Genomic DNA, 23,764 nt, shown 5'->3' on the forward strand with positions numbered 1-23,764 from the left:
ATTGAGCATCTCTACTTTTTGTGCTGAAAAAATGTGAGCTTACAAAGTGGTGCCTGGTCTAAAGGCCCTATTCCAGTCAGTGGATCATCATGTTTTTTTTGAAGTATCGCTGTATAAGAAAACCAAGATTGCTCAACATTTCCTATAAGATGATCACTGTTTTCAGTGGCTTAGAATATTACCAAACTTAACCAATCAATGATTTTTGAATATTAATTCCAGTAAAAATAGTCATAGCTTTCACAAGGGTGGGTTGGCTGGAAAAGTCATTGGATTTTACATTTAAATCTTATGCTGCAAAAATTTTCTTGAAAACCCCATGAACCTTCTGTTCTCTGAAAAAGGACTTTGGAACGGGAGGTTTGACAGTGTTGTTGAGATAGAGAACTGAGTTAAACTGACTAATAAGCCTTTGAAAGCGTTGAATAGAGATGTTTGTTGGTGTGGTGGCTAAGCTCTCTGTCGTTTAGGTTTACAAGTCTCCAGAATACAAGGGCTGCGCGGCACTTTCCCAAGCCTTGCTCGTTCCAGGGTGCTGGGCAACAGGACAGAAAGCAAGGGGACCGTCTCTGCTGCACGCCCGGCGCTGTGCCTGCCGAGCGCCCTGGCCGCTGGAGAAGGCAACAGCCTGGATGTGCGGGAGTGCGTAGGTTAGGACATTGTGACAGGGCTATCAGGGAATTTGGTTCGCTGGCTGCTCTGTAAATGAGCTGGGGAGCGCACACTGAGCAGTGAAATGCCAGTCCCAAATAGCTGGAGTGCTTTTGTCCTGTGTGGCAACAGACGCAGGAATCATGTGGGGGGAAAAAAAACCAGCGTGTGATTATATCCTGAACGAATATTTTGTAATGCATAGTTAATAAAGCATGAAGAAGCAGCTGGTATTTTTGTATGTTTGACTGCAGCACTTACCATAATCACTAGTGCGGTTTCTGAGTGTTGCACTGTATGTATCTTATCCTGCATCCTAGCCTGCACATTGTTGTTGTTCAGAGAGAAGCATGATGAGAGCCATTTCCTTTTTGGTTTGAGACCCAAAGTCTACTGTCCCATTCTTGTTTTGATTCATCCCCAAAGTCCATGGTCATCGCAGGGTGTTCTGGAACAGTGTTCACAGAAGGAAACTGGAGCGATGTGCTAAAAGAACGAACTCAGTCGGGTAAGATAGCTGTGCTGTGTGGTGGCTGGGAATAGGGCGCTCTCAGCAGCGCGTGTCGAGAAAGAGCTAACGGGCAGGGGGCTGGAGTCAGTGTCCTTCATCTCTCCTGCACCCAGGGAACTGCAGCTTCCTCCAGGCTTTCTGCTGTGCAAGGAGAAGATGACTACGAAATGCTGTATGGTTAAGCACAGCAGGTACAGAAGGAAAAACAAAAGAGCTTTTCCTTTTTCCCCTCTGGCCTGGTTCCAGACAACTCTTAAGACTAACAATGGTTTGTTGTGTTGTGTGTCCTCAGCTCAGCAACAGCTCCCGTGTTCTTCTTGGGCACTACAGTTCTAGTTTCTGTTCCGTTGCCAGTGACTCAAGGGAGGGGAGCGTACAGAGTGTGCTTTCGATGGTGTCTAGCATTTCACTGGAGCAGATCAAAGGTGTCAATAGCAATGGGACTGCAAACTGTCCTCTCCCCCTGCTGTCCTGGCATCCGTCTTGCACATACCACAGCTCGCTTTCACCTCCGTGCCATCACTGGGAGCTCGTAATGTTTTTACCAAAAGAAAAGTTGATGAAAAGTCTCCCCTTTACCTGCTTCTGGTGAAAGTTTTACTCTGTCCCCATAAATCCTGTGGATTTATATCTGTATCGGTGCTGCTGGTACACATTTTTGTGTTTTCAGTTCCATGTTTATGGTTTAAGAAGCTGTACGTTGCAGTTTCTGTAGCAATGGGATCGAATCCCCCCTCTGATGGCTGGGTGTTTGCGACTGTAACTGGTACCACGTACTAGAGTTTGTGGGTATGCCTCCTCTTGCCTTTATTTCTTCCATCCTGCCTCTGGGCCCCTCCAGGATTGAAGAGCGCTCACTGACTTTTCTTCCAAATGGTATTAACAAGACTTGCATATCATCTAGTAAGCTTGTTGGCCTCTGTAGTAAATTGCAAAGTAAAGGCACATTAATCAGCAACCCAGGTGGTGAGTATCACATCTCAAGGGTGGAATGTAAACTTAACGTTAACTTTCCAAAATTACTCCTTTCATCCAGAATCCATCTCCAAGTTAATTTGGGGAGGCCGTTTGTGATTCAGCTCTCACCAGCTATGCTGCTGTTGGAATTGAGTGTTAATATGAGAAACTATGGAGTTCTGGTTTTGATGAGAGAAAAAACTTGGGATTTATTGAACTAAATTATCATTTTTTCACTTTGATGTGACATAACTGAAAGTGAGGGCATGACTCTTGAAAGAAGCCTAAAATGTTAGAATAATCTGAAAAAGTTTTATCCATGCTTACATATTTATTAATTTTTTTCCCACTGGTAGCATTGATGGGAGACCTAGCCAAGAGCTGCCATCTTTTTGTCTCATTTCTATTCACTTCAAAGGAATATTTTGGAAGCTGCTTGTTTATGTTTATAAAGCGATTTGAAAACTTAGTGCTCTGCAGAGCTACTCCTTCCCTCGAGAAGTCTGTGAAGTGCAGTGCCACATTATCTCTCCTGCTCACTCGCCCTTTGTAAATATATTTCCAGAGAAGCGGGATTAAGGAAAAAAAAAGCGTATGTAACGGGTTCATTGAAAGTTATCTCAGTGGTTAGTGTGACTGTGTGGATTCTGGGGCGTCTTGGCGGTGTAATACTTGAGCAGAAGGGTCACTGTGACCGCTGCTCATCATGCTCTGCTGTTTGACTCACTATTTACTTATTTTGCACATGTCAGGCTTCTTTTTTAAACTGCGTATTATAAAAACTTGAAATAGCAGACGTTTTGTGGAGAAAACATAAATAAAACATTGTATATGGAATTCATACAGAATATTAGGACTCTGCAAAATCTTCATGAACAGGTAAAATATCAGCTAAGGTTGTTTTATGTGAGGCATTTTAAAATTTATTTTTATGAATAAAAAAATGTAGCATTTACTTAATAATAAATCAGTTATTAAGAAGCAATAAAATGTTTGATGTGGATATCCAGAAGGAGATTTCAAGGCAGAAAGACTGCTAGCTCAGGCCTTTTTATTCTACCCTTCCTGAATAGATCAGTAAAACAAATCCATATACATTTGAAGAGGTCTGTCTATATGGAACTTGTTGCTGGATTGTAGTAATAAAGCTGGCTAATGCACTGATGATAAAAATGTTCTCTTTGAAATACAAAACATGATTTTCTTCGTGAAACAAGCATCAAATATTATATGAGTTTGCCATTGTATTAAAAAAAAATAGTGGGAACAAACAACACTTAAAATTTATTTTTTAAATTGCCTCACTTGATCTTAGTGAAAATCAATTCCAATTAGTGGATTTACACCATATAAAGTCAGTGTGCCCATGGGGGTGTGTGTGTTGTTTTTTTGTTGTAGTTTGCTTTTTTTCCCCACAAACTACTTGGAGCTAATATCCCTCTTTAGTACTGAAATTGTTTGATGATCCAGGAAAAAAAACAACTACCAGGATTTGTGATTTACATGTTTTGAAAGGATTTTCCTTTTTGCAACCAATATTTTGAAGATTCTTGTTTTGTGTATTTATCATAGAATTGTAAATTACTGAATATTTCATATGATAGCAGTCATTTGCAAGAGCTGAAACTAAGCATTAGTTTCTACTATTGTTTCTTCCTTCTTGTGCTTCTCATGACTTTCTGAAAATTGTCTTTGTGAGTTACGTTTTGCCAAAGACGTGAATTTGATTGCTGGTTCCATACCGCTTTTCAGACTCGCAATGCATCATCCAGTTAGCTAGAGATGACATGTCTTGAAAAATGCTTAACGCAGGGTAAGGTCTGGTGAATAACTGTCTAATCAAATAGACTCACAAAAAAAAAAAATCAATAATGCCTTGTGATAGTGTCTTTGTCTGTATTCTTAGGGTCAGAAGCAGCAGAAGAGCTGCAATAGCTTGTGCTCCTAAAAGAGAGGAGCTGATATCTGTGCTTTCGTTTTTATTACCAGCCAAATCCTTTCCTCCACTTAATCACAGATATAGAATATTTTTTCTTCACAAAGTCATTGCAGTTTTTCTTTAGCCCATTTATAGTTACAGGTTTGCCTCTGTATGGGTTTAAATTGCTGGCTATGCACATGAAATCTGTCTTTTAAATCTTTTGATGCTACTGCTTCATAGGCTACTTAAGTTACTAAATATAAACTTAGCAGTGGTCTGCTGACATAATAAGACTAATGAGAGATGATTGAAAAATGCAGGCAGCTGTAGGAGTAGCTGGGTAGTTTGAGTGGGGAATGTTAGCACTCTTCATGGAAAGAAGGAGCAGTATTTTCATCTACATGAAGTGTCTTTAATGACACTTTAAAGACCGCTTTGAAGAGCTTTGAAAATCCAAAGAGAGAATAGTTTCCTGTAGTTTTAGGTAGGCTGCAGTTCAAATATCCCCTATTCATACTACAAGTACTGTTGAAATATTTTTTTTTTTATTAATTCCAGCTGCGCTACTAAGAATTTGCGGGGTGAGAGCTGGGGAATGTAGTGTTGGTGTTTGAACAGAATGTGACAAATGGGTTAGACGAAGCAATGGCTCATTAGCGCTTTTCAGCAGTCTCTTAAAGTGGAAGAGGAAACAGATGAATATGATGGAAAGAACAGCGTCCTAGTTCTCTTCAACTAGGTGTTGGGATAATGCTGTGTTTGAGTATGATTTAGTTACAGAAGGGCCCCACTTTGCTTCTTGAGGAAAAGCAGGAATCCATGTCAAAGGAAGTATATTTATTATATTTTGTTTCATCTGCTTGGCCTAAACACAGAGAGGGGAAAAAAAAAAAAAAAACCCCTGTCTCCAAGGAAAATTAAGGTCAGAAGCTCCATTTTCTCACCTTCAGTTTTCCCAGCCAATAGGTAAGTGGCAGTATTCCAAATCAATTTTAATACGTAGGAGAAGCAGGTCTGTAGGAACAATTCTGACATATCCCAATTAGCTGGGGTTCAAAAAGGCAGGAACGTATGCAGAAAATTCAGGCTTAAGGACCAAACCCTTTGACGCCAGAGTGTGAACCCTGGCCATGGCTGAGCAAATACCATGTAAGCAATCCCTCTGACTGCAGAAGTGCTCGTAACGTGTCACTCACGCACCCGGGGAGCAGGGGGAGAGAGAGGGGAGTGAGGTTTGCTGAGATAGCATTGTTTCTCTAATTAAGCACTTCGTAAGGTCTTGGAAAAGATTGCCATCATGTTTGCATGCTGTATGCAGTTGCTGGCTTATTCTTTTGAGGGCACTAAGGGTATTCTAGATTTGTACCACTCAAAACTATTTAGAATCTGGTTCCTTCTCTTGGTTTTTCTGTGCTTGTTTTATATACGAACATGGAAGAACTACCATACTAGTTCAGACCAGAGGTCCAGAAAGCCCAGTTCTGGCAGTGGTCAGCAACATATGCTGGGGGAGATAAGAAACAGGCACTCCTTTTTCTGGCACATCCTCCCAGTTCCTGGCAGCTTTTAGTGATTTAGAGACTTCCTGGTGGCACTGGTCAGGTCTCCAGAAAGGATGTAAATTTATATGGCTGGAGTCCATCCCTGGGCTCCTTCCAGACAGGCTTGTACTTGTGAGTCACAAATAAAAAGAAGTACTTTCTTGTGTATACAAAAAATAATTTATCTTAGAGAACATAGTACATGAAATATTATAAATAAATAGTTCTGTTCTGTGCGTGCAAGGACTTTGAGTATTTAGTTCACTTCTTTGGTCTCCTTAGAAACACACAGTGAGGCAAATTATTCCTACTCTGACACAGTAATTTTTCATGTATGTATTTCATATTTCTCACAGCTTCTCTACCATTCTTTTTAAATAAACAAAAGTATCTGTGTTAAGTGTACATCCAAATTTGGTCTAGCATTAATGTTCTAAGGAAAATTAAATATTTTTACCCCTTTTGACACAGCTCATCAGCCAATATTCAGGGCCTCATAGGTTGCTCCCTACAAAGAGTAGTTAGTTATTCAGTAGATTTTAAAGAATACCTACAACCTCCTATTTCTCAGAATACCAGAGAAATTTAGCAACAGGAGGTGGGTTCCAGTCTGTCTTGGCCGGGATCTCCATTTCAATCCATTTCCTGACCGTCTTCCAGGTTTGAGCAACCAGTATTTTCCTGACCCCTTGGATTGTCTGTTTCTTTCTGCCCGTCCCTGTGATGTTACTGGGCTGCATTTGCCCTGCTGCCCCTCTCCCCGTTCCTTTAAGGCAATATCGTGGCTCCTGCTTTTGAGTTTCTGTTCCAGCCAGTCCCTTCTGTGCCCGAAAGAGCCGAACTGCTGCTCACCGTTTCCCAAAGGAAGGACGCTTCTCCCACCCACCAGCCTCAGGGAGGTTTCCTTCAGTCCGCCAGCATGACAAATACTATCTTGATCTGAGGTAATACAGGGAGTGTCCCACAGGGTTCGTGTATATATGAAGTCTCTAAAAAAACATCGTTCCTAAAATGAGATTAATTGGACAAAGGAAACCGTATCATGGCGAGAGCTGGGCTGGTCCCAGCTGGCCCAGAGGGGACCCAGCAGCAGCCTGGAAGTGTCTGGAGGGGAGGTGGGAAGGTGGGGGATCCCAACTGTCCTGGGAAGTGGCAGGTGGTAATAAGGCAGGGGACACCGGCCACAGCTTGGGAGCTTTGGGATGGACCTTGGGAAAAGGTTTTTCAGCAGAGGGTGGTGCAGTGTGGGAAGAGGCTGCCCGAAGGGCTGGGGGAGACTCCAGCCTTGGGGGTCGGCAAGGCTCAGCTGAATAAACCCACAGATAACCTAGTCTGGTTTTGTCAGCAGTACTGCTCTGGGCAGAAGGTTGAATTGTGCAACCCCCAGAGGTCCCTTCCAGCCATCCTTTCTGTGAATCTGTACCCAGCTGAATTGCAATGAGAATGTCATAAAGCTTGATAAAATAAAAAATATTTTAATCTGTAACTCTTCTGCAAGTAATTGTCTACTGCTGGCACGCACGCACTGAGACTGGGTATTTCTAGTCAGCAGGACTGGAGGGCAGCACGTGCAGCCCACACAGCCTTTCTGCTTCTCGGTGAGAGCGTGAACGGGACTGCCCCAGCAGCTCTTTCTCATCTGTGACCGGTATGATGAGTCAGAGCTTGTCTTGTTTAAACCAAACTATCTGCCAGTTGTTTCCCAAGCCGTGCTTAAATAAAGGGAAAATGAAACTACTTTCTCCCTGTGCTGTTTTCTATGTGCTGTAACGCAGCGATGTGGTTAGCAGTAGCAAATCCACTTGTTTCCAATCCCCAGCCAGGTAGTGAGAAATGGACTGTATTTCTGAAATTAGAAGCAGATGAACTTTGTAGACATGCATTTATTCTTAGGTAGGCACAGTCATTTTAGACCAGAGACTTAGTGATACAGAACAGATTCATACCATGACTGGCATTGACCTAAATAGAGCTGTGCTGTTGAGTTTCTGTCCGCCAGCAGCTGAGCTAGTGCTGCTAAAGCAAAAGGGTCTCAAGTAATGACTGGGGTCTGAGTGTCTTCAATGGTAGTATCTATTTGAGCTGTGCATATTAACCTCTCTAGAAAGTCTTAACACCTGGCAAATAGTCTTCCTTTTCTTACATGTGTATAAAACACTGAGCTTTTGTTTAGACGAGACCAAAATTTTCAGGAAGTATCTTGGATTTTTTTGCAGGTTTTGCAGGAAAAGTAGAAAATTACACAGTTCTAGCACATGTGTGTCTGAACTGGTATCATTGTGAATCTGTTATGAATTAGCTGCAAAGTTGATGGTTTCCAGAGTGGCTGCTTACCCAATGTGAATACAGTTCACAGTGCTTTTTTTTTCTTCACTGAAAACTTTACCAGTTGTTGCTATTTACAAAGCAGGAATTGGAGCCTTCATTCAGCACCGTGCTGTTGGCTGAGCAGCTGAAGAGGATGCAAACTGGGTGGCTAAATTCCTGAAACCCATTTCTGGGCAGACTCCATGCTCGGTGTTTTGCAGACACTATGGGCTGCCTTTATGGGAATTCACCCAAATAAGAGGAAACGGTCACCAACTTTGGTTCTTTTTCTTTGGTTCTCCACGTCTTTTCTTTGTGCATGTTCTGTGCTGTGCCCCTTTGGTCTCTGTCCTTATGACAACAGAGTCTCGCTTTATGGAGAATATGATACTGCTAAAACACAGAGGTGTAGGGGAGACAGTCTCTGCCTTATCCACCTTTCGTCCCTGTTTGAAGGCAGAGCTGATCGCATGCGCTGCCTGAAGGGTTACCGTTGACTGTTTATGACTATGGTAAGATCCATTGTGAATCACAAAGATAAGTAAAATTAAACGTGAATGATATTGAGATGGATTTGGACTGAAGATTCTTTAAAATGTGGTACTACTTAAAGCTTTAAAATGACTATCAGCATTACAAAGTGTGAATGCTTTTTGTTGGTTTTGCATATTTTGCAATAAGCTTTATTTTCGTTACTGGAGAACACTTTTACATGAGCATTTGAATATATTTTTCTTTATTCGGCAAGCTTTCAGCCTAAGTTTCCATTTGTGTTACCATTCTCCTTTTTAGTTTCCTCGTTTTTCCTATGTTTTTCAAACTTGATTGAAATCTGTGTTATTTAGTCTCTGTGGGCATGGGTCTGATCCTTCAGACTTTCTGCTAACCAGCTCCAGTTGACTTTGGTGGGAACTCTCTCTAGAGAAGACTTCCAGAAACCAGCTGTATAATTGAATCCATCTACTCTCTCATGAAAAACTCCTGTCAAATGCTCAGTCATTATGAAAACTTCTCAAAACAAATTGAGTAAAAGAAGTAACAGAGCTGAAAGAGACCACCCAAAGTACTAGAACCAAAATAAGCGTTATCCCTCTCCTTTTCCTTTATTCCAGAACTTGTGTCCACACTCCCACATCTAGGAAGAGGAAAAAAGACCACAGTTGTTAATAATTGCCAGAGATCTTCTGTAATAAGAATTTAAAAACAAAATTGTCAGAAAGCGATGTTTGTGAAAAACTTCTCTGTAGCAGCCATCACCATGCAAAGAGAGGCAAAGGGCTCTCCTTTCTGTGGTGTTGATCTACGGTAATTTGCTCTTAATCTGTTTTAACAAAGCAGTCGCATTGCAGTAGAACTTGTTGTTGTCAACGTTAGATTGTTCCCACATGTTCTGTCTAACATCTGCCTGGTGTGTGAAGCCAAAGTTTCTCCTTTTTCTGTAGGCATTCAGAGCCATTTACTTCATAAGCCAATGTCAGGATGAATGACAGGAAATTAAAGTTGAATTACTTAGCTTTGGAAAAGTGTACAGAACAATACATTACTGAAGAATGCCCAGCTGAAGAAACTAAACGAAAGTATCTGCAGGTGGTCTAATCTGTCCTCCGTGTACTTGGCCACGACTTCCCGTTCGTAGAGAAGGCGAAGATGCCAGCATCGAGCAGCAAACATCGCAGCTTGGTCCAGTGTCTATTGTGCAGGTTTTTGACGCAGATAACAGGACTTAGATAACGTAGTGACTGCATGGCTTTGATTACAATGGGAGTTTGTCAGAGAAGCCTTTAAAACAGCTGAGAGGAAGTTTTGGCAAGAATACTGTCACACAAACACGGTTTTTAAATAATCGTAGGTTGTCAGTGATTTATCTCTATGAGCTCTGTTCAACAGCAAGCGTGAATGCCCAGTGGCTCTTTCCCAGGGAACTGAGGGAAAACGTGGTTGGCTTTCCAGGCACAAAACTGAAACAGTGAGAGGGTACTGAAAGATTATAAACCACTGGTTCCCAGTGGTTTTGACAAGCAGTTAAGCTACCCTTACCATTTATTGTGGTTATGCACTACCAGCAAACTTTGGGCACTGTTGACAATAGCTCTGTGGAAGAGCTTCAGACCACCTTCTGTCAATTTGAGGAGCGCAGTCAAACCAAAGCACCTAAGGACTTGGTATCATGGGAACGGCAGGGACAAATAGGGGTCAATGCAGGCTACCAGTTATTTAGTAAATATCATTCCAGGTCTTGTTAGCATCCAGTACATCAGAACAAGAGTGCAGCCATGAAGAGCTGGGAATGTTCCCTAATTCGAGTAGGAAAAGAGAAGGTACCAGTCTCTGTCTCTTTTTTTCCTCTAGGAGTCAAGGTCAGCAGTCTTTAATCCTTTTTTACTACTGAACGCTAGTCCTTGGTCATACCCAGCTTAGAAGTGGCACCATGAGGAATATTGAAAAACTGTAGAATCTGAAACCATTTGATTTTTTCAGGAAAACTCCTTTCTAATGCCTGCATAGCTGCTGATTGCTTAACTCATTGCACGAGAAAATATACAGTCCTAATGGGGTAAGGAGGGAGGGGGAGAGCAGATGAGAAAATGTTGAACCAAGTTTTAGCTGAATAGTTTGCAGCAAAGTCGTGTGTGCTATTAAATAGGATTACTGCCGCTGAGCACAGTGGTCAGGGAGGTGATGTTTGGAGGAATGCCTCTTTAGAGCTGACCCTTTCTTCTTCACCTCAAGCCTCTCCTAGCTCAGCTGTTGCTGCAGTGTGTTTTATGGTGGGAGCGTATTCTGTGTCTGCTGCTGCTAAGACCAGTGTTTTTGACAGCGTCGGTACGGTCTTACTGAGAGGTCTTGGCTCTCCCCCAGCCGAATGCATGCCCGTACAAGTGGAACCGCACAGGTCCTTGCTGTTCTCCTGACTGTCTCTGCACAGAACCTACTCTTTGCCTCTGGGGAAATGGGGCAGGGACTGGTCTGTGGATGTAATAAATGCCACTTGGAACAGAGTGCGAAGGAAGTTTAACTTAACTTTTGCCAGACAGTAGCTTGATTTATGTGCGATGCTTAATTTCACTGTTGCCAGACCTTTTCACTTTCCAATTCTTTCCAATATTGTCATGGGAAAAACAGCCCTCACCGCAAGCCTAGAAGTATGTTCTTCCTATATGATGAAGAGGGTCAGTCCCTGTGGATTTCTGAGCCTTCTTTTGTCTAAATGCCAACGTACGATGCTCTCGGGTAGAGCTGTATCTAATTGTTCCTTTTGATTCTTTTAAGTTTCTGAAAGTCTGATGTAAATGGTAAGTATTCTTTATTAACTGAATATAGATAGTTAATTACTAGTAGTAGGTAACAGTAACTATGAGTGAATTATTTTCTATACTGATGATGTCCTTCTCCTTTTAATATATGCAATTTCCAGAATGCCCAGAATGTCAGTTGTGTGTGTGTGTATTTGTAGTTCATCTTGTTCTGAAGCTGTGTGGACTACTTCTCTCTTGAAAAATTAAAATATAGCATGACGGTATTCTGTGAAAGACAACTTGTGGAATATACTGGAGCATTAGTTTATATGGATCTAGCTACATTTATATAGTTTTTGCATTAATTCATTCCTGTCTTCAAAGAGAAAAAAGTTACCTGATGAAGTTCTAGTGCAAATAACCACTTGTTTACATATTTTATGAAATGGGAGAAAGAATTTCTGAGTTGTATGTAGTTTGACAGAAGTCTGAAAGTTGCTAATAAGTCATAGAAATGCTCTGTACTTGGGCATGCCTTGCTGAGCTTAGGATGCGTCCGTTGGATGCCAGAAGGTCCTTTTGACAGTTCTATGAGGAATGCCAAGGAGATGGGCAGGCAGTGATTCACCTGGAAATAGTCATCATCATTTACCCCTCCAAACCTTCTCAAATAACTCAGTTGAACAACAGATGCCAGAAAATATTGGAAAGCCAATAACATAAATAATTTAGATGTTTCTAAGAAGCCCTAATTTCTAGATAAGTTTCTACCTCCTGTAGGATACTGTGCAAGGTGTTGTGTGAATGTTCATCTGTGATGAATAATATGCGTATTAAAAGACAGCAAATATTCACTCCATTCAAACTTCGGGAACTTATTTCGCATTGGTCAAATAGACATTGCAACAGAATATGTATATAGAAGTAACCTTAAGCTGTGATTTCTAGGTTTTTTGTTATTATAAGGGGGTTTTTTTTAGTTGCAATACTGTTGTCTCAATTCCTTTAAACAAATTTATCAGTAAGTTTAAAACTGTTTATATTTCATCATTTTCTTCTCTTTCTAGACCATTTATTGCTGAAAAACTCTGGGGAATGGAAAACATGCATGCATATTCACATTTTTTGATATTATGCAAATAATGTCGAGTGTAGAAATGCTTGTGGATCTCTTGTGATCACACTCTATGAAAAAATGAGAGTGCTGCTTGCGGATTCCCCAGTTTCACATAATTCTTTCTATGGCTTTGAACTAAAATATTTTTCATGAAAATGTATTTTATACAAAGAAAAACGTAAGATACTCTTTGTATTTTTTTACATAGTTTCAGCACAGACGTATGAGGACTACTCTCTTCTTTCTTCCCATGCTGCATCCTCAGAAAGAGGCACAAGCGCTCGGGAGAAGAGCCACGGGTGAGCTAGATACGAAAGGGTTCCTGGGCAACCTCCAGCTTCCCTGGTCCGAGCTCCCACGCAGACAGCCTGACAGTGCCCAGTCAGTACCATGGCTCCCTTTCTCCTCCACCCACATTAGCAGCACTTTATGAAAAACTGCAGTTACAGAATCGTAAAATCATTTTAGAGATGACAGCACTGTGCTGCTACTACAGGAAGTTTTGTTTTTGAAGTGTCTTTTTTTAAGAGTCTTCTGAGAAATGATCTTAGTGTCATTTGTGTATTCGTCTCTTAGTAGCATCAGTGAGAAGAGTTTGGGGGTTTGTGCTCTTCTGCTGGTTAATGCAGAAGTACCGGCGCATCCATAAAATTGGCAAAAATAAAGGTAAGCTTGTGTTTTTGTCTGGCCAGTGATTAAGCACGTACTTTTATTTAAGTAGTGGGCTTTCCTGATTTTTAATTATTTTTTGAGGACAATCAGTCACCCGGTGATAGGCAAAGCTCTTAAACAGTATGGGAATATTAGTCCCTATTTAGGGGAAAAGCAATTGGAGCAAATTTACATTACAGTTTCAGAGTGAAGTGAATATTTGTGTACATTTGGCTGCTCCATTCACTGCTGCGTTCCTTCGCCATAGTTGGTGACTTATTTATAAAGCATCACCTGCTATACTTTGGGGTAAAAGAGACAGCTAATTTGGTTGATAAACAGTTGGTATTGTTGGAGACCTGGAAAGCAATGTGAGAAAATAGACTAGTTCAGATATAATCATCCCTGGAATGGAAAATAGAGTACAGAATGCAAACAATGAAGCAGAGGCTTTGAGGGGAAAAAAGAAAAAAATCTGCTCTCCAGGCTGGAGAGGGTTTGCTGTGCTTCCCACTGTGGCCATGGCCGTGCTGAAAGGGGCTGCTTTTCCCATTGGAAAGCATTTCAGTCTGAGTTTTTCTCTCAGAGCTTTCACCTCTATTTCTAGATGAGATAAATTACTTGCATAACCTCAAGAATACTGGTTTGGGTTTGGTTTTTTTTGTTTTTTGTTTTTTTTTTTTTTTTTAAGAACAGCATATCATTATGGACTCCTGGATTTCCAAATCCGTGACAGGAAAAATTCCATGTGAATTGCCATTTGCCATTTTTCAGTATAATTTGGCAACATTAACATTTTATGAGTTAATACCTTGCAACAGCATTGGAAAAATAAGAAAAATAATGACTGGAAGTAAATAATCTTAGATCTTCTCTCTATTTGTCGGTTCTCATGCAACACTGTTGATTTCTTAGTATATCTATATATATACACACACTGTTTTTCAGTGTGATACTGCTATAAACTATACATGGTGATTAAACACACTTTTTACTTTTTCCCAGCAATACTGGTCTTTTCAACCTGTTCAAAAATTGTGTTTTCTGTGATGTCTCATGTTCCATGGAGTAGGTTGAAGTGTTTCAAGGAGACAAAAAGTAAACTTGAATGACATCAGTCTGAGGCAGCTCACTATGTGCACAGCAAAGAGTGCTATCAGCTTCCCCTGTGTGCTAAAAAAATGAACAGATTAACTCCAGGAGGATCTATAATGTCCAGGTCCGTTCGCTTCTGTCGATCAGGGCTTGTAATGAGCAGCACTCTGTGTGCATCCATTCCCATTTATTAAAAGGCTTTTTTCTTGAATATCTGCCTACACTCTTCTATTTGCTCATTTAATTAGGTAGACTGACTGATGTGAACCAGAGTAGAAGCTATTTCAATGTTAAAAGATTAGCGACGTGGCAATATCTATTAACAATTGCAAAAATGAATGCAGGAGTAATTAGTATTTCTTTTTCTGAAATGTATGAACACAATGGCAATGGTATGTTATACAAAAATATATTTTATTTGTTTTGTTGTCAGTGGCAGGTGGTATAGAAGGTGCTTCTATAATAAACTTCCACTGACTTTTGCAAGGGCTTAGTCAAGCCCAAAGAAATTTTAACTTTCTCTTAAAAAAGCTCTTTATAAATGCTGATGGTTTGGGAATGTATCTGACAGGTAGTGTGTACTTTACCCTACATAATTCTCTCCCTGATTTTTTTGGTTGTAGTTTGAGATAATGAACAGCTTTCCTTTTCCCTTTATTGAAAATAGGGGAATCTTTCATGTAGTAGGATTTAGCAAGATAAGGTGTGACATGGGGGATCGCTGGCAGGAAATCCCGCTCTGGGGTTATCTGTCGTCATGATAGTTGCTGGAAACAACTGAAACAGGCACATAGGAAAAGTTACAAAAATTCAGTGAATTCTGATGTCGAAGTGATAAATTTAAGAACAGGAATCACAGTTAGATTTGGCTTCTTGGAGCTTTGAAGATGGAGAGATTGGACTCTTTGTGGCTGTTCACCTTCAGAGAGGAAGTCAGCTCATTTAGTTTGCTCTTGCATTTTGAGGGAAGATCTTGGTTTTTCTTCCACTTCTAGATTTGTTGCAATGTTCTATCGTACATTTTTTTCCATGTAGTTTATGATGCTACCTTTTTTGTAGAGGCAACTTTGATTTCAGGTCGTTCTTATGTTTTCTTGAAAGCCAGCTCTCCTTGTTCATGAGCGTATTTAGATATGTTCATTAAGATGAGAGTCAGATTAAGGTATGTGCCGTTACATCAGTTTATAGGGCTTCAAATCTTGAAGTTAGGCTATGCTTATGATTAAAAAAAAAAAAAAAAAGGATAATATTATGCCACACAAAACTAGATGAGATTTCTTTCATACGTAACTGTTTAAGAAGATTGCGGAGTTTGAATTATTTGTTATTGTGTTCTTTGAGACAAAATGGTCTAATATGTGTCACTAAGGGATTTTAAGTAAGCTTTTAAAATTAGTTTGCACCTGTAAACAAACAGACAGATAGAGTTACAAATGGCAAGAACGTTTGCTCTGTTCTCACCAGCCTGTATTTTTGCACAGCACATGCTTGTAATTTCTGTGCACCAAAATTCTTGGGTGCTGTGCTGCAAGTGCAAACCGACGGCCGTCTGTCCTGCACAGCCGTGTTTGGAGAGACCTGGCTTACTCAGAGGGGTGAAAGCTAATAAATCAGAAGTGTTACATTGTCTACTGGGAGTAAATTTGTCACTTTTTCATTTACATGAGACTGTGCAGAAGGAGTGATATTTAACAGTTCTTTTATCTTTGCTCAGTATTTTCTTTGGAAGCTTTTTTTCCAAGTGGGGGAAAAAAAGATAATTAAACTGGTTGTACAGATGAAAAGAACTGGGATATATGTCAGAAAAAAGGCAATGGCAGTTGAAACTGATAGGTGATGTGTTCTGAACGATAACATTTAGCTAAGAGACTCTAAGACAAAATATATAGTACCATTAAGTCAGTGTCAATGTTTTGTATGAAGTAGCATTAGCGAGTTATTTTCAGGTCCACCTTCCTGCATGCTTTTGCTCTCAGTATTATGTACAAACCATATGGTTTAAAGCATCGCATATTTACATTTAGTTGAATTTGATGTTTCCTGGTAGGATAAAAAAAACCAAATAAACAAAAACCAGCTTCTTGCTATAAAGCCAGTTTCTGCTAGTGTATGACTAGAAATTGGAAGGCTGTTCTGAACTGAAGTATACAGTGACGTAACAGTGTTCCAACTTTTTATAGTAATTTGTTATTCTTAAGAAAATATAAACAACTGGCTTATAAGGTTTGTAAGCAGTGAGAAATCAATTCAAATATTACAAATCATAAACCGTCCTTTTCACAGATGGCCATTTTGCGTTGTTCAGAGGCAGTGCTGTGATCTACTGCTTTGCCTGTTTGAGGTGGGAGCGAGGAGCTACATGTCTGAGATGCAAATAAAACACTATATGTATAAAAGTGAATTATTTTAGTATAAATACAGGCATGAAACCCATGTTTTTGTTTTCAGATTTAACAAATCAAGTAGAGACAATTGGACTGAAGCTGCAGAAGGTAACAGCCGAGACAGACCACTACAAAAAGCTGTTAATGTAAGATTTCCATTTGCTTGATTGTTTTGCCATTGTGCATAGAGCTGTAACAGACCACTTTTTTTCAGAGCGCACTGCTTGTCATGATTTGAGAAGGTTATGACCAACAGAGAAAATATTTTATCGTCATATTAAACAGTCTGTATTTCTAACCGGCTGACCGAGCATGTCTGTTTGTGGAAGCAGGGCTTTCTTCCCCCAGCTGTGTTTAATGCTAGAGCAAAGAGGGGGGCTAAGTCAGCTAAGTCAGATGCTTCATTTAACACACAAGCGTAGGATACATTTTGTGAAATCCACATAACTTCTGGACTAAAAAGGTATGTGGAAAGTAGTATTTCACATTGTCGGTTTGGAGTGGAGGGAAGGGTGCAATAAAACTAATCAGAAACTTTAGTATTTAGTCAGTGATTATGATTTCTTTTTTTATTCGCCCCCTGCAATGTAAATTTGCTGTGACTTTTCCCCATGCACCAGTATGCTCTTGTGGTTTGTAATTTTACTGTGTTGTGCCTATGGTTTCAAGTAAGAGTATGCAAAACCTAAATTAATAGAGAAAAAAATAGAATGTCATCATATACTTGTCAGAGCTAACTGAAGCACGATGACTGAAAAGAGAGCACTCGCACAGAGTAAAAAGTTTGGCTTGATCCGTCTCCAGCCCACCTGCAGGGAGCAGTGCCTGCCCCTGCAGACTAAGGGGAGAGCAGAAAGGAGTCCTCTATCAAAACTGGAGGAGATAAGAAAAAAGATGCACCTCTTCTTAAATGTTGTTGTGCTGTTGCACACTGTTGCCCTGGGTTACTGTTTGAATGGCCAAGCAAGAGCGGTGCAGAGGAGCTGCCACGTTCCCCGTGCCCCGAGGCTGCCCTCCATTGACTTTTGTGGGAGCTGTGTCGGGCACCCAAAATCCAGGGTCCCATCCGGACGCAGCGGTGCTCAGTGGGACCTGTGTTGTCACCTCTAAAATCTGGGATCTGAATGCTTTCCTGTATTTAAAATCCTCATCGCTTGCATATAGCATAGAAAATCATTCTGGAACAGCAGCACTTCATAATTCACTTTATAACACTTTATAATTCACTACTGAAAATAAAAATTACTGTTTCAAATATTAAGCTCAAAAGCAATGAACTAGTACTGAAAATCTCGAGACCAGCTATCATTGGTCTTTTTCTGTGTTTCCTGAAATTTAACCAAGGATTCATTTTTCTATGATGTGTACTTTCTGGTTTCGGTTCCTATATTCAGAGGGTCTGATCATAACAAGGTTGTAAATATTTGGAATGCTTAGCAACAAAGTGTTTTAATGACAATACAAGTATTGAGTATGAAAAAAAGATTTTTATGAACACAGTTAAATAAATGGTAAATGGTTTCCAAATGTAATATTAAAATTTCAATGTAATATGGGTAAAATTTAATAAAATAACATATTCTATATCTGTTTAAATGTAAATATGAAGCTTAACCATGGTTATTAATTGGTGAAATGATGACATAATGACAAGAAAACTGCAAAGTTTCCAGCCCTCTTACCTACTAAATTGTTTTGTTCATTTTTATTCATATCTTACTTGAAACTTTCATCAGTGTTGCAAGATCTCACTTTCTTGTTTGCAACATTAAACTTGTTGTGATCCTAGGTTAGGCTGAGATTACATTGGAAGTGTAACTTCCAATTATTTAAAAATGTTAGCTAGAACGGAAAGAACGTTTTGTTTGTTGTCCGCCTTTTAACTGAAATAGAAAAAGAAAGTTAGATAATACATCAATAAATGACGTTCAGGTTACTGCATGAGTAAAGGCTATCATTTCTTTGGACAATGCACTTTTTTTTTAATGTTTTCATAGGGTGAAATCAGCGGAACTTGATGTCTGTCAGAATGAACTGAAAAAAATGAAATATGAAAATGGAATTTCTGAATCAAGGTAAATGCTGAATTTATATTTCGTAACACAAATTTCTGAGCAGTGAGAGCAAAAATTTTGTGATTTTAATGCAGTTTTTATACAATCATTTTTTTCTATTTTTGTGTTCAAGTCACTAGATTTAACTTCATAAAGGATACACAGGTTTTTGTCTAATATTTTATCTTCCGGGTACAAATGATTTCCGTCTATTTAGTTTCTGTCTGTAAATAAGAATATAGTTAACTACGATGCTGATACTTTTTTATTTCATCTGTAGACTTATGAAAGAGCTCAAGGAAAAGGAGGAATCTCTTCTAATTTGCCAACAAGTATGCAAACATTTACAGGAAGAAGTGGCTGAGAAAGAAAGGAAAGAAGAAGATCTAAAAAGAAGAACCGGTCGATCAGAAAGTGAGCTGGAAGCACTTAAAGCTCTTCTTAGACAAACAGAGGAAGAGGTGGTGATGTTGAAACAAGAAAGGTAATCGGAGCTGAGTCACCACGGGTAACGTCCTGTGACTGTACGTTCAGCCCAGATTGTCTTTTTGGAAATCTATTAAAAATAAAACATTCCTCCTCTGCCAGATCCTCAACCCCTCTCGCTGTTACCAAAAGGACAGATAGATTCTGTAAAGCACCAGAGGTGGCTTCTGCCAGTCGGGAGGCGAGGTGGCAGAATGAGGAGTGTGGCTATGGGCACTGGGCGGACTGGGAGAGTCCTGCTGGTCCCAACTCCGTGTTCTGGAGTCGCTGCCTTGCCTGTGCGCTCAGGACAGTCCTGCCCTGCCACTGCCCTCTCTCATCTCCTGCTTTTAGGGCAAAACTCTAAAAGCCTTGGCAGCCCTGAGCTCATATCCTGAAATATTGGAATTAATTAGATTTTTAAAAATTATTACAATATAGACAAAACTTGAATGACAAAGAAAAGAAAATCCTATTAAAAAAAAAAAAAAAAGCAGGGGGGAAAAGCCCTGCTTTGCAGTCCAGGGCTTCAGCTCAAGCTTAATCTAAACACCCATTTACTGCAGTTGTTATAGCTGCTATTTGTATTGTGAGGTTTGTACAGCAAAAGCCCTGGAGAGTTTAAATGCTTGTAACTTATGTTATTAGCAACTTTCAAACCATAATAATGCTGTAAATATTACAATACGCCAGGTTATTGGATACAGTCTAGTATTTGGTGAAGTGTATTTGGTGGAACTTCCTGCCAGTCTAGTCTTATTTTGAAGGTTGTCAGATATCAATGAAGCTGCCGTTTTCCCTGTAATTACTTTTCAGATGTGGAAAATAAAACACTGAGCTTCTGAGGATTGTCTTTCCTGGAATGGTATCTAGTTTGAGTGCCTTTGTTTCAGTCTTGTCCACTTACCAACCTAAATCCACACTTTTTAAAATTGCTTGGAGTGTAATCTACATACCCTGTTTTATTCCTAACAATCACAGGCTTGTTTTAGTATTTAAGTGTCCTGCTAATAAGTTTTCAGTTACTGATAAATTAGCTTGTCATTTACTAGCAAAATAGAAAGTGCTGTCCCCTACCTAAGACATGGCAGTACGTTATTTTTTTGATTTGTGTACAATGGAAAATGTATTCATAAAAGTGGCTTTTGGAGAAGATAAGCATTTTCTGAGAGTGATGTACACCAAGAGGCATTAAGCTATTTTCATATTAAAGGGTTTGAATATTCCCTGTACTTTAGTACCTGCATGAAAAGATACTACATGTTAATTTAATAATATTTCCCTTCTACTTAAACCCCAGATACATGAGTTGTTCCAGTCGGTACATTGCTAATAATCTAAGTTACAAGAATTTAAACTCTCCAGGGCTTTTGCTCTATAAGCTTCATATAACAAACAGTAACTCTAACAATAGAAAGCACTTGGTGGTTTTAATTCAAAACCTATTACAATTTTTTAATTAATGATAGTAATATTCTGAGCTCATTAAATACAACAATTTCTGTTTTGAATATTATAACAGTTTTTCAGTGTTCTTAAAAACTTCACTTAAGAAATATTAAAAATATTTGAGGTTTAAATATGTGTGTGTGGAAGAAAGATCAACTACAGTATTTTCTTTAAAACATAAAATTCATAAAGCATGTGATGGCATTATGCAAATGCTAAGTAGTGATTACTGCTGTGCCTCTGGGCTCCAGGCAGGATTCCTGGGCTTATTGCACAGAATACTAAACAAAGAGGAAAAGACAGCCTTTGCCACAAAGGACTTAATTGCAAGAAAATGGCATACCACCAATCTGGGCAGAGCACATATTTACATACGAGTTTTTGTGGTTTCTAGGGAGTTAATGCTGATTTCTCATCAGAACAGAACAGAGCAGCTGCAGGAAACATTAAGACAGAAGATGCGGAATGAAGATAACTGGAGGGAGAAGGTAATACTGGATGTGCAGTTGGCACCCTTTCGATTTCTTCTTTTTTTTTTTTTTTTTAGTTGTAGTCAGCTGTCACGAGTGAGTACAGTAAGCCAGATACCTGTCTCCTCAAGTGCAAACATGTCAATAGTGTTCTTTGTACAAGAGGTTTTAATGGGTGATCTCTCTACATAGGTTGGAACTGAATGCAAAAGGTGTTTAGCATGAGTGTTTACAGACTTGGCAGACGTTCAGGTCTGATCCAGACTTCCCAGGTTTCAGGGTATTTGCAAAGCACCTGTGTTAGGAGCGCAGTCCCTTGGAAGCCTGGGTATGAGGAGCAAGACTAAGCCTGTTCCTCAGAACCTCTGTTCTTCCAAGCTCCGTGCTTTCCCTGTGTGCTCTGCAGCAGGAAAAGCCTAGTCTCACCAGCCGTTGTCCTATGTGAGCTCCAAGGAGGTGAACGTACAGAGCCTACCTTGTTCTGTGTGCAACTGTCCAGGTTATAAACCCTGAACCACAATTCTGCATGGGGAGGTGCATCAGTGCCTGGATTTGTTTCCCTACACGTCTCGCAGAGAAGCGTAGGAAAGCATATATTTAATATTGAAGTAGTTTCCCAGTAAAAACAAGGTTGGGCATTGTTGCCGTGAGAGAGAGAACGCAGAGCCTTCCTGCTTGTAGGTTAGGTGAACTGAAACTGAAGATTGCTATTTGTAAAACAAATCTATAAAATAAATAATAAACAGATGAGCAAAAATGTCCTTTCCTTAGAAGACAGGTATTTGCAAACCAAAGCAGAGCTAAACAAAAAAGCTGTTTTAGCATAGTGATTCTGGAGCTATCTGGAGTTGTCGAATAGCAAAAGGCAGCGGAGCTGTTAGCCATACAGCTGACAAGGAAGGCGAGAGGCGTGTTGATACCCTGCCTGGTACTTACGGCAGCTATGAACACAAGATACATGTTCATGCCATCCCTGGGATGATTCTGTCACTCATGGCAATAGGCAAGTAAGAAGTAACATGATAGTTTTATCCTTTCCAAGTCCTCTGTGAACATGAAATTTGTTGTTGTTTTGATATGAGCCCATAGTTCCCACTGGTGTGAGGACAAGTCTCCACATGTATGGAGGGCAAAACGACACTCCCAAATTAGCAGTGTCACCTAGCTCGAGACCTGAAGTACCTGGAACAAGCGTTGCTTTCAGCCTGGGGGCACAGGGAAGCTTGTGCAACCTGGGGTTCGGGGTACGTGTGCCCCTCCAAGCAGCCTCCCTGCCGAGTGCTTGAGAGTGCCCTGGCTGTGCCTGACGTGGCAGGCTGTGCGTGCCCACCGACTGAGCGAACAGCTCGGTGGGAGATGGGTATTGGCTTGGTGAGCGTGTGGCTAATTACAGCATGGGAACCTCAGCAGAAGGTAGGTAGTGCTGGCTGTCAGCTGCATCTGGGGGCTAGGAGAGGGGGCTAAGGAGCACGGTGGGTAGGTGGAGGAGCGTGGTTAGACTGGGGAATTGGGAAGGGAGACATGGTAGCAGAAAGAAGGCATGTGGCTCGTCCATTTACTCGAGCTGGGGGTCCTCACAATAAAAAAGAGCTAAAGGAGTTGCGCAGTGAAAGTCCCGGAGCTAGGACGGACCTCTTGGGTGCGAAAGGCTTCTGCTCTTTCTGCTGACCTCTAGCATCGCCAGGTCCTTTCAGGCAGTCGCATCTCTGCCAAATAGGCTCCTGCTAATGACTCTGCTGGTTTTTTTACTTGCCTGCCCTTCAGATCAGAGCAGTATGGAGATAAAAGACGTCAGTGAAATTTACTGTGAAAATACCTCTGTATTTCATTTGAAAAGACTTGACACTCCTACAACTTGGCTTCTCCTTTGTTATTTTATTCATTGACTCTTATAAAAGTCTCTAAAGCCACTTTCATGTGCCACCTGGAGTCTTTTGGTAATTGGACGATGGTTCCTTTCACAGTGAGGAGGAAGGGAAAGGTGGGAGGGAGAATGATACACCTTCCATACATGCATGCTCGTTTATAAATGCCCATTTTTCCTTTATTTAATGGAGTGAAGGAAAAAAGAAATTAAGTAAAAGCTACAGATGAGAAGTATGGTTAAAGTACAGCAGGAGGACACCCTGAATTCAGGGGGTAACTAGCTTGGTCAGGGAACAGAGAGTGGGAAAGAGATTAGGTCTAGTCCTGGTCCATGGATGTAGGATGCAACCTTATGAAAATAAGGTTGCCTCAGATGCAGGGCAGCACACCCAGCTGCGCACCCGCCCTCAAAGCACCTTGTCACGGCCGAGCCGGTGCTGTACGCGTTGCACAGGTCTGTTCCACAAGCATAAACTCCTGTCAACATGTGTTTTCTTGTTAGAAGGGTTTCCGGCTGCTAGTCGTATCTTGAACTGGTATTATTACATTCTACAATGTTAAGTTATAATTTGTTAGTCGTCTGTTAGTATGTACTTGGGTTTGGGGTCTTCTGTGGAAAAATATTTTCAGCTGATTTAAAAAATATATGTGTATGCCCGTTGTATGTGCTAATTGGATGGGTTTCTTAGCTAATTGTGCAGCTGGTTGGAATGGGGCAATGCTACAGCCCCTTGTTTATGGGCTTTGAGCAGCCTCACTGCGTAACAGCGATCTCAGGAATCAGGACCTTTGGTTCTGCTCTGCACGACAGATTGCTTTTTCTTGGAGTTTTGGTTCATGGAATCATAAAATTGTTTAGATTGGAAAAGACCTTTAGGATCATTGAGTCCAACCCTTGACCTGACACTGCCAAGCACACCACTAAACCATGTCCCTAAACGTCACATCTACACGTCTTTTAAATCCCTCCAGGGATGGTGACTCCACCGCTTCCCTGGGCAGTCTGTTCCAGTGCTTGACAGCACTTTTGGTGAAGAAATTTTTCCTGATGTCCAATCTAAACCTCTCCTGGCGCAACTTGAGGCTCTT

General features: G+C 40.5%; 1 protein-coding gene across 4 annotated transcripts in view; it reads left to right on the top strand.

Moving 5' to 3' along the window:
* LEKR1 (leucine, glutamate and lysine rich 1) overlaps positions 1-23,764 on the top strand; it is a 67,613-nt gene that overhangs the window by 33,781 nt on the left and 10,068 nt on the right. For all 4 annotated transcript variants that reach the window (XM_030028789.2, XM_030028788.2, XM_030028792.2 and 1 more), the window contains 4 exons: positions 16,436-16,517; positions 18,369-18,446; positions 18,706-18,909; positions 20,734-20,827. In XM_030028789.2, coding sequence (XP_029884649.1) covers positions 16,436-16,517; positions 18,369-18,446; positions 18,706-18,909; positions 20,734-20,827 — 458 coding nt within the window. The remainder of the gene's footprint in view (positions 1-16,435; positions 16,518-18,368; positions 18,447-18,705; positions 18,910-20,733; positions 20,828-23,764) is intronic.

This window comes from Aquila chrysaetos, chromosome 10 (genome assembly GCF_900496995.4).
Source record: "Aquila chrysaetos chrysaetos chromosome 10, bAquChr1.4, whole genome shotgun sequence".
NCBI classification, from domain to species: Eukaryota; Metazoa; Chordata; class Aves; order Accipitriformes; family Accipitridae; genus Aquila; species Aquila chrysaetos.